Genomic DNA, 10,563 nt, shown 5'->3' on the forward strand with positions numbered 1-10,563 from the left:
AAGAAACACCCCCCTGTGACCCCCACCTAGAAATGGTTGACAATGGGGCAGGGACACGGGGGACCCTCCCCCAGGGACCCCCCTCCATTGTGGAGGGACCCCTCCCCCCCCCGTGACCCCCACCTTGTGGGGGGGGGGACACCCGTTAATGCCACCGCCCCCTCCCCCGGGACCCCCATCCTAAGGGGTCGCCCAGAGACCCCCCCCCCACAGGGACCCCCTCCACCAAGACCCCCCCTCCAGGACCCCCCCCATTGGCAGGAGCCCCATGGGAGCCCCCCCCCTCCCCCCCGGGGGCCCAGGCGTCCGGGCCCCCCCTCACTCGTCGGCCGCGCGCCGGGCGGCCTCGATGGCGGCCGCGATGTCCCCGTCGCTGGCGTCGCCGCCCTCGGTGTCACCGTCCCCGGCGTCACCCCCGGTGATGACATCACCGGTGGACGTCACTGCCCCCCCCGGCGGCCTCTGTCTGCTCCGGGCTGGGGGAGGGGCTGGATTAGGGGGTGACCCGGGGGGGGGGGGTGACACGGGGCGGGGGGAGGGGCCAGGACTCACCCGTCGTCACCCGGCGGGGGGAGGGGCGGCTCCCAGAAAGGGCGCCCGAATTCGCACAGGGCCTGGGGGGGGGGGGGAGGTTGGGGGGGGCAGGAGTGACCCCCCCATGACCCCCCCATGACCCCCCCCTCACCTCGATGCCGCCGTCGTCGCCGCGCCCCCCCCCTCGTGCCGCCGGCGCCGCCCGCCGGGTCCAGCAGGTTGAGGGCGTTGACCCAGGCCAGGCCACGGGCAGCCTGGGGGCGGGGCCAGCGCGGGGGCGGGGTCAGAATGGGGGCGGGGCCAGCGCGGGGGGCGGGGTCAGCGCGGGGGCGGGGTCAGAGCAGGGGCAGGGCCAGGTGTGAGGGAGGGTAACTGCAGGGGGTGGGGCCAGCTCGGGGGCGGGGCCAGCACAGAAGGGTGTTGGGTTTGGGGGTGGGGCCGGGGGCGGGGCTACAGAGTAGGATCTGGGTGGGATGAGTTAGGGGGCGTGGCCAGAGTTGGGGGCGGGGCCGGGGCAGGCAGTGCTGCGGTCGGTGGGCGTGGCCGTGGTTTGGCTGCACCACGGGGGGGGGGGTGATCAGGGGCTGGGCGGGGCCTCGGGAGATGAGTGGCGGGGCCGGGGGGCGGGGTCACCTGCGGGCCAGGGCGGCGGCTCCCGCGGCCTCCTGGGCCCAGACGCCGGCGGCCCAAAGCGCCGGGAGGCCCCGGGCCAGGGCGGCCGCCTCGGCCGGGAGCCGGAACCGGAGCAGCAGCACGAGCGGGAAGCGCTGGGGGGCGGGGCCGGGATGGACACGCCCCCCGGGCATGCCCTCCCGCGGACACGCCCCTTCCCAGGAGACCCGCCCCCTCCTGGGGACACCACGCCCACTCCCATGGACACACCCACTCCCGTGGACACACCCACTCCCGTGGACACACCCACTCCCATAGACACACCCACTCCCGTGGACACACCCACTCCCGTGGACACACCCCACTCCCATGACACGCCCTCTCCTGTAGACACGCCCACATGACACTGGCCCCCCATGACACGCCCCCCAAAGAGGCTCCGCCCTCAGTGGACACGCCCACAGGAAGAGCCACCTGCCTCCCTCCTGTGATAGCCCTGTCCCTCGGGGGGGGGGGGGGGGGAAGCCACGCCCCCAACAGTAGCCCACACACCCCTTAGATAAACTAGCCACGCCCCAAACAGGCCACACCCCCGGGCCGGTAGCCCCGCCCCCAGGCGTAGCCCCGCCCCCGCTCACCCCTCCCTGACGCATCTGGACGTCGGCGCCGCCCCCGTGATCAGGGTGGGGGGGTAGAAACGCCCTCCCCCCCCGCGGGCAGCGGCGCCGGAGACCGGAAAACCTGGGGGGGGGGGGGGGGAGGGTGAGGAGGGGCCCGGCGTCCGGGACCCCCCCCCCCAAAATGGCCCCGGCGTCCGGCCCCGCCCACCTCGGCCCCCTCCTCCTGGGCCTCCCGCACCAGCTCCTCCGGGGGGGGCTCGTGGGGGGGCAGTGGCCCCACGTCGGTGGCTCCGTCCAGGGGGTCCCCGACCCGGAGCCCCCCCAGGCGGCGCCGGAGCAGCCGGGTCAGCGGCGCCGCCACCGCGTCCTGGGCCAGCACGAGGCAGCCGCCGGCCGGCACCTGGGACGGGGGGGGGGACGGGGACGATGGGGACGACAAGAGGGGACAATGGGGGGGACAAGAGGGGACAATGAGGGGGGACAATGGGGGGAGAATGTGGCGACACCCCCGGGACGGACCCAGAACCGACCCCCCCCAACGAGCCCCTCCTGTTGACCCTCCCCCGTGACCCCCTCGTGACCCCCCGTGTCCCCCCTCCCATGGACCCTCGTGACCCCCCTGCGACCCCCCTCCCATGACCCCTCGTGACCCCCCGCGTGACCCCCCCGTGACCCCCTCCCGTGACCCTACTGTGATCCCCCGTGCCCCTCCCATGACCCTCCTGTGACCCCTCCCGTGACCCCCCTCGTGACCCCCCCGTGTCCCCCATCCCATGACCCTCGTGACCCCCTCATGACCCCCTCGTGACCCCCCCTGCGACTCCCCTCCCATGACCCCTCCCGTGACGCCCCGTGACCCCTCCCATGACCACTCGTGATCCCCTCCTGTGACCCCCCATGACCCCTACTGTGATCCCCCCGTGCCCCTCCCATGACCCCCTGTGACCCCCCGTGACCCCCTCGTGACCCCCCGCGTCCCCCATCCCATGACCCCTCGTGACCCCCTCCTGTGACCCCCCATGACCCCTACCGTGATCCCCCCGTGCCCCTCCCATGACCCCCTGTGACCCTCCCGTGACCCCCGTGACCCCTCCCATGACCCCCCCGTAATCCCCTCCCGTGACCCCCCGTGCCCCCCCTCCCGTGCCCCCCCCCGCGCCCCCCCTCACCGCGGCGGGGGGGGCGGCTACGGTGGCCGCGATGGCCCCCGCGGCGCCGTCCAGGTCGGCCGAGGGCAGCACCAGGGCCAGGGGGCGGCCCCCGAGCGACAGCGACACCCGCGGGGGGGGGAGGCGGCAGCGCGCGCGCAGGGCGCGGCCCTCCTGGGGGCGGGGCCAGCGTCACGTGACCCGGCGGCGGCGGGGGGGGGGAATCGGGACACGGGGGGTACGAGGGGACAGGAGGGGACATGGAGGGACAGGGGGATATGGACAGAGGAATAGGGAGGGACACGGGGGACATGGACAGAGGAATAGGGAGGGACAGAGGGGATATGAGGGGACACGGGGACATCAGGGGACGTGGAGGGGCAGCAGGGGACATGGCCAATCATGAGGGGACAACTGGGACATGAGAACGGATATGGCGGATATGAGAGCACAGAGGAACATGGGGGACATGGAAGGACATAGAGACACGGGGGGGCACGGGGGAACATGGAGGAACATGGGGGACATTGGGGGACATCAGGGACGGGACACGCAGGGACACGGGGACATGTCCCCACCTGCGCGTGCCCCACATAGAGCAGTGTCCCCAGGGCTGGCTGCGCCGCCAGCAGTGCCCGCAGGGGGACACGGGGACACGTCCCCACCTTGGCGTCCCCCACATAGAGCAGTGTCCCCAGGCCCGGCCGTGTCCCCAGCAGCGCCCGCAGGGGGACACGGGGGACGCGGGGACACGGGGACACAGGGACACGTCCCCACCTTGGTGTCCCCCACATAGAGCAGTGTCCCCAGGGCTGGCTGCGCCGCCAGCAGCGCCCGCAGGGGGACACGGGGGACGTGGGGACACGGGGACACAGGGGACATGGGGACACAGGGACACGTCCCCACCTTGGCGTCCCCCACGTAGATCAGCCCCCCCAGCCCCGGCCGTGTCCCCATCGTCTCCCGCAGGCCGCGTGTCCCTGTCACCGCGTTGAGCAGCCCGGGTGGCAGCGCCCGCAGGGGGACACGGGGACACGGGTGACATGGGGACACACAGGGGACATGGGGACACACAGGGACATGGGGACACCCGTGACATGGGGACACACAGGGACACATCCCCACCTTGGCGTCCCCCACGTAGATCAGCCCCCCCAGCCCTGGCTGTGCCACCATCGTCTCCCGCAGGCCGCGCGTCCCCGTCACCGCGTTGAGCAGCCCGGGTGGCAGCGCCCGCCCCAGCGACGCCAGCAGCAGCGGAGCCAGCGGCGCCTCCGGGGGCGGCAGCAGCACCAGAGCGTTCCCTGCGGAATGGGATGGGATGGGGACGTGGGATGGGGACACGGGATGGGGACGTGGGATGGGGACGTGGGATGGGGACGTGGGATGGGGACGTGGGATGGGGACATGGGATGGGGACGTGGGATGGGGACATGGGATGGGGACGTGGGATGGGGACGTGGGATGGGGACATGGGATGGGGACATGGGGTGGGGACATGGGATGGGGACATGGGATGGGGACGTGGGATGGGGACATGGGATGGGGACGTGGGATGGGGACGTGGGATGGGGACATGGATACCCCTGGATCCCCCCCGGATCCCCCCTGGATCCCCTGGCAGCGCGTTCCCTGCGGAATGGAGTGGGATGGGGACACGGGATGGGGACGTGGGATGGGGACATGGGATGGGGACATGGGATGGGGACATGGATACCCCTGGATCCCCCCTGGATCCTCCCCGGATCCCCCAGCGGCGCGTTCCCTGCGGAATGGCGTGGGATAGGGACATGGATACTGGGTACCCCTGGAGCCTGGACCCCCCCGGGAGCCACAGATGCCCCCCGGATCCCCCCCGGGCCCGTGGATCCCCCCCGGATCCCTCCAGAGCCCTGGATCCCGCTCGGACCCACAGATCCCTCCCCCGACCCACAGATCCCTCCCGGATCCCTGGATCCCCCCCGGGATCCCTGGATCCCCCCCTGGATCCTCCCCGGATCCCTGGATCCCCCCTGGCCCCGGGGGCCCCTGGATCCCTCCTGGATCCCGGATTCCCCCCGGATCCCCCCTGGATCCCGGATTCCCCCCGGATCCCCGGATCCCCCCTGGATCCCGGATTCCCCCCGGATCCCTCCTGGATCCCGGATTCCCCCCGGATCCCCGGATCCCCCCTGGATCCCGGATTCCCCCCGGATCCCTCCTGGATCCCGGATTCCCCCCGGATCCCTGGATCCCTTCTGGATCCCGGATTCCCCCCGGATCCCCCCTGGATCCCGGATTCCCCCCGGATCCCCGGATCCCCCCTGGATCCCGGATTCCCCCCGGATCCCTCCTGGATCCCGGATTCCCCCCGGATCCCCGGATCCCCCCTGGATCCCGGATTCCCCCCGGATCCCTCCTGGATCCCGGATTCCCCCCGGATCCCCGGATCCCCCCTGGATCCCGGATTCCCCCCGGATCCCTCCTGGATCCCGGATTCCCCCCGGATCCCCGGATCCCCCCTGGATCCAGGATTCCCCCCGGATCCCCCCTGGATCCCGGATTCCCCCGGATCCCTGGATCCCCCCTGGATCCCGGATTCCCCCCGGATCCCCGGATCCCCCCTGGATCCCGGATTCCCCCCGGATCCCCGGATCCCCCCTGGATCCCGGATTCCCCCCGGATTCCCCCCGGATCCCTCCTGGATCCCGGATTCCCCCCGGATCCCCCCTGGATCCCGGATTCCCCCCAGATCCCCGGATCCCCCCTGGATCCCGGATTCCCCCCAGATCCCCGGATCCCTCCGCACCCATGGCCAGGACGGGCCCGATCCTCCACATCGAGGCCAGGAGGGAACAGGGGGAGGCGACGATGACGCCCACGACACCTGGGGGGGGGGGGGGTCAACGGGAGCCCGGACGCCTGGGCCCCCGATTGGGGGGGAGGGGCAGGGGTGGCTCCTCCCCCGGGGGCGGGGCCGGGGTGGTTCCTCCCGGGGGGGTGTGGCCAGGACATGTCCTCCCGGAAGTGGGCGGGATCACAGGAAGGGGTGGGGCTTCCCCTTGGGGCAGGGCCAGGGCTTTCCAGATGGTCCCTCCCCTTCGGGTTGGGGGGGGGCCCTCCCCGAGGGGGGCGGGGCTTGGGGTGGAACCAGGGGCGTTTCCTCCCCATGGGGGCGTGGCCCGGGTTGTAGGCGGGTCCTCCCAAGGGGGCGGGGTTTGGGTCTGGGTGGTGTCGGGGGGGAGTGTCCAATGGGCGTGTCCTCCCGGGGGCGGGGCCAGGAGCCGCATCCTCCCGCTGGGGGTGGGGCTTGGTCCGGGGCCGTGGGCGTGTCCTCACCGAGGGGGGCGTGTCCCTCGGGCAGCCCCGCCCCCGCGCAGGCCGCCGCCCCCCGCAGCAGCCGCAGCCCCAGGGCCAGGTCCCTCCGCGCGGCCCCCCCGGGGCGGCCCCCGAGGGCGTCCAGGGCCGCCAGGGCCCCCCCCGCCCCCGCCACGGCCTCCGCGATCCTGGGGCGGGACAGGTCACGGGGTCAGGGAGAGGTCACGGGGTCAGGGAAAGGTCATGGGGTCAGGGAAAGGTCATGGGGCCAGAGAAAGGTCACGGGGTGGGGGTCTCAGAGGGAGAAGGGGAGGGGCCAAAGGAGACGCCTTGGCCCCGCCCCCGCGAGCCCCGCCCTCCCTCCAGCCCATCGCGCTCACCAAGGCCCCGCCCCTGCGAGGCTCCTCCCCTCCCCACAGCCGCAGCCTCCTCCCGTCTTCCTCTCCAGGCTCCTCCCCCTTTGACGCTCCTCCCACCTCAGCCCCCAACCCCGAGGCCCCGCCCCTTCTTGGTCTCTCTGCCTCCCTGGCTCCGCCCCCCGAGGCTCCACCCCCCCACAGCTCTGCCCCATCCCATCCCCTCCACGCCCCTCCCCTTCCCAGGCCCCGCCCCCACGTGGCCCCGCCCATCCCGTAGGCCCCGCCCCTCCCGGCCCCGCCCCCTCTCACTCACTCCAGCAGCCGCCGCTGCCGCTCGGGGCCCTCGAGGCCCCCCCAGGTCTCGGCCGCCGCCGCCGCCGCCGTCATGGCGGCCCCCAGGTCCCCCGCGTCGCCCCGCGGCACCCGCGCCAGGAGCCGCCCTGCGGGCGCCATGACAGCCCATGACCCCGACCCCTGACCCCTGACCCTGCCGCCATGGCGGCCTCCAGCACCCTGCGAGGGCCGCCATGACAGCCTGACCCCGACCCCACCGTCATGGCGGCCCCCAGCGCTGCTGCCCCATGGGGGCCGCCATGACACCCCAGCCCTGGTCCCACCCCTTGACCCCTGACCCTACCGGTCGCCGCCTCCACGACCTCCATGAGCTCCCGCCCCTCCGGCCGCGTCCAGGCGCCGCCCACGAAGTGGCCGAGGTGGCGCCCGGAGGCCTCCAGCCAGGCCTGGGGGGCGGGGGGGCGTTAACGGGGCCTCCACGACCCCCACGGGCCCCTCCCCCCCGCACCCACCTCCGCCTCCGCCGCCCCCCCCGCCGGGTCCCGGTTGGGACCCAGCGACATCGAGGCGAAAATGTCCGGAACCGCCATGAGCGGCGAGAGCGGCCGCCGGGCCCGGGGCACCCGCGACTTCCGGCCGCCGCGGGGCCGGGCGGACTTGGAACTACCACCGAGTCCCGCCTCGGGGGCAGAGCGGGCTCCGAGCAACCACCGAGTGCGGCCGCCGCGGGGCGGAGCGGCCCCTGCTCCGGCAAGGAGTCCCGCCCCTCCCGGAGGCGGGGCTATCCCGAGTCCTCCCAGCGACCATCGAGCCGCGAGCCGGAAGCGGCGCTCCCGCCGGAAGCGGAAGCCGCGGGCGCGCGGGAGGCCGCGTGGTAACCGTTGCTAGGGGCGGCCCCCATCATGGCGGCGCCCACGGACCCGTCGCTGCTGGCGGCGGAGCGGGAGGAGGCGGCGGCCGCGGCGCTGCGGAGCCTGCTGGGAGCGGTGGGGGCGGGGCCTGCTGGGGGCGGGGCCTCCTGGGACGGGGGGGGTCCCAGCCCCCCCCACTGACCCCTCCCCCCCCCGCAGGTGGCGGGGGACGATGACGAGGACGAGGCCGCCCCTCCCCCCGCGGGGCCGAGCGCCACCATCAACCCCGAGCCGGGTGGGGGAGGGGGGGGTCCGGGATGGGGGAGGGGGGTCCGGGATGGGGGAGGGGGCTGGGATGGGGGAGGGGCCCGGGATGGGGGGGGGGAGACCTGGGATGGGGGAGGGGCCCGGGATGGGGGAGGGGCTCCGGGGGGCATCCTAGAGTTGGGGGGGCACCGGGATGGGGGGGGGGGATGGGGGCAGGGGGGGTCTCTGAGGGGGGAGGGATCCCAAATCGGGGGGGGGGGTCACCTGGATACAGGTGGTCCCAGGTGGGGGTGGGGGGGGTCTGGAATGGGGGAGGAGGCTCCAGGATGGGGGGGGGGATCCCCATGGGGGGGGGGGGGGTCCCGTGGGGGGGGGAGGGGCCGTAGGGGGGTCTGGGATTGGGGGGGGCCCATGGGGGGGAGTCCTCGTGGGGGGGGGCCCATAAGGGGATCTGGATTGGGGGTCCCCATGGGGGGATCCGGGTCGGGGGTCCCCATGGGGGGGTCTCTGGATTGGGGGTCCCCAAGGGGGGATCCGGGTTGGGGGGTCCCCATGGGGGTCTCTGGGTCGGGGGTCCCCATGGGGGTCTCTGGGTTCGGGGGTCCCCATGGGGGGATCCGGGTCGGGGGTCCCCATGGGGGGGTCTCTGGGTTCGGGGGTCCCCATGGGGGGATCCGGGTTGGGGGGTCCCCATGGGGGGGTCTGGATTGGGGGTCCCCATGGGGGGGTCTCTGGGTTGGGGGGTCCCTATGGGGGTCTCTGGGTTGGGGGGTCCCCATGGGGGGATCCGGGTTGGGGGGTCCCCATGGGGGGGTCTCTGGATTGGGGATCCCCATGGGGGGATCCGGGTTCGGGGTCCCCATGGGGGGGTCTCTGGGTCGGGGGTCCCGGCGCCCCCCCCCAACGGCCCCTCCCCCCAGGGTTCTGCATCAAGACCCGCGCGGGGGAGGGGGGCCCCAAGGTCTTCGTCAACGTCTGTCACTCCCCCCGCGTCCCCCCGCCCCCCCCGCTGGCCCCCCCCGAGCTCCGGCTGCGGCTCCGGTCCGGGAACGCCGGCGCCTTCCGGATCCCCATGAGCCTGGGGGGGGCGCACGAGGAGCGCGACCGCGGTGAGCGGGAACGGCCGAAACGGCCCGAAATGACCCAAAATGACCCAAACTGCCACCTGGGTGGGGGGGTCAGCATGGGGAGCGTGACCGCGGTGAGCGGGAATGCGGGAAAACGGCCCAAAATGACCCAAAATGACCCAAACTGCCACCTGGGTTGGGGGGGGGCGCACGAGGAGCGCGACCGCGGTGAGCGGGAATGGCCGAAACGGCCCGAAATGGCCCAAAATGACCCAAAACTGCCACCTGAGTGGGGGGGTCAGCATGGGGAGCGTGACCGCGGTGAGCGGGAACGGCCGAAACGGCCCGAAATGGCCCAAAATGACCCAAAACTGCCACCTGGGTGGGGGGGTCAGCATGGGGAGCGTGACCGTGGTGAGCGGGAATGCGCCAAAACGGCCCAAACTGCCCCAAAACAGCCCAAAATGACCCAAAAACGGCCCAAACTGCCACCTGGGTTGGGGGGGGGCGCACAGTGAGCGTGACCGCGGTGAGCGGGAACACCGCGAAATGGCCCAAAATGACCCAAAAACAGCCCAAACTGCCCTAAAACAGCCCAAACTGCCCCAAACCCCCCAAACTGCCACCTGGGTTCGGGGGGGGGCACATGGAGAGCGCGACTGCGGTGAGCGGGAATGGCAGGAAATGGGAAAAACGGCCCCAAAACGGCCTCAAACGGCCTGAAATGGTTCCAGGATGGGTGAAAACACCCAGATTGGCCCCAAACACCCTAAAAAGCCCCAAATCACCACATTGCAGCTGCGGGGGAGGGCCATATGGAGCACAGCTGCAGTGGGTGGCAGAAATGACCCCAAAATGGGCAAAAATGTCCCCAAATCCCCCAAAACACCTGAAAATGCCCCCAAATACCTTAAAATTGCCTAAATGAGCCAGAATGTTGTGCTGTGTTCTGCGCGTTTCCCTTGTTCTCTCGTTCTGATGTCCCTTCATGTTCCTTGCCCCCCCTTGTCCTCGCTGTCCCTGTGTCCCCCCGTGTCCCCAATGTCCCCAATGTCCCCAATGTCCCCAATGTCCCCCATGTCCCCTCATGTCCCCCATGTCCCCCATGTCCCCAATGTCCCCCCATGTCCCCATGTCCCCCATGTCCCCCCGTGTCCCCAATGTCCCCAGGGGGCCGTCCCTGCGTCGCCTACGACGTCGTCGTCAACTCGGGGCTGCTGCAGACGCTGCAGGTGCGGGGGGGGAGGGGCGGGGGGGCGGGGGGTCCCCGCGCCCCCCCTGACCCCCCCGTGTCCCCCCCAGGACGACCCCCTGTTCCTGCAGTTCTTCGTCACCGTCACCATGGAGGGGCTGGCCCGGAAGTTCGGGGTGGCCGTCGACCACCCAGGTGGGGGGGGGACATTGGGGGGGCGGGGGGACACGGTGGGGGGGGACACGGGGGGGGGACAAGGGGAGGACAGCGGCACATGGGACACTAAGGGGCACATGGGGACACAATGAGGACAGAGCGGTCT

The 10,563-nt window shown here is 72.8% G+C and overlaps 2 protein-coding genes across 2 annotated transcripts; one reads left to right on the forward strand and one right to left on the reverse strand.

The window, feature by feature from the left end:
- Positions 1 to 318: 318 nt before the first annotated feature.
- On the reverse strand, positions 319 to 7,427 carry LOC148591528 (aldehyde dehydrogenase family 16 member A1-like). The gene is made up of 12 exons (XM_088537413.1): positions 7,377 to 7,427; positions 7,208 to 7,310; positions 6,884 to 7,010; positions 6,341 to 6,399; positions 5,703 to 5,780; positions 4,040 to 4,218; positions 2,936 to 3,088; positions 1,975 to 2,166; positions 1,168 to 1,301; positions 686 to 788; positions 553 to 614; positions 319 to 466 (listed from the first exon to the last, which is right to left on the reverse strand). The coding sequence occupies exons 1-12, from the start codon at positions 7,425 to 7,427 to the stop codon at positions 319 to 321; spliced, it is 1,389 nt and encodes a 462-aa protein (XP_088393539.1).
- Positions 7,428 to 7,766: 339 nt separating this feature from the next.
- Positions 7,767 to 10,436, forward strand: LOC148591529 (PIH1 domain-containing protein 1-like; the record flags this gene model as incomplete). The annotated part of the gene is made up of 5 exons (XM_088537414.1): positions 7,767 to 7,850; positions 7,935 to 8,010; positions 8,903 to 9,091; positions 10,220 to 10,281; positions 10,352 to 10,436. Coding segments are annotated over exons 1-5 (496 nt in total), but the record flags the coding sequence as incomplete, so codon positions are not given.
- Positions 10,437 to 10,563: the final 127 nt, after the last annotated feature.

This window comes from Tinamus guttatus, unplaced genomic scaffold (genome assembly GCF_059628265.1).
Source record: "Tinamus guttatus ecotype Peru unplaced genomic scaffold, ASM5962826v1 Tinamus_guttatus_pri_ptg000762l, whole genome shotgun sequence".
Taxonomy (NCBI): domain Eukaryota; kingdom Metazoa; phylum Chordata; class Aves; order Tinamiformes; family Tinamidae; genus Tinamus; species Tinamus guttatus.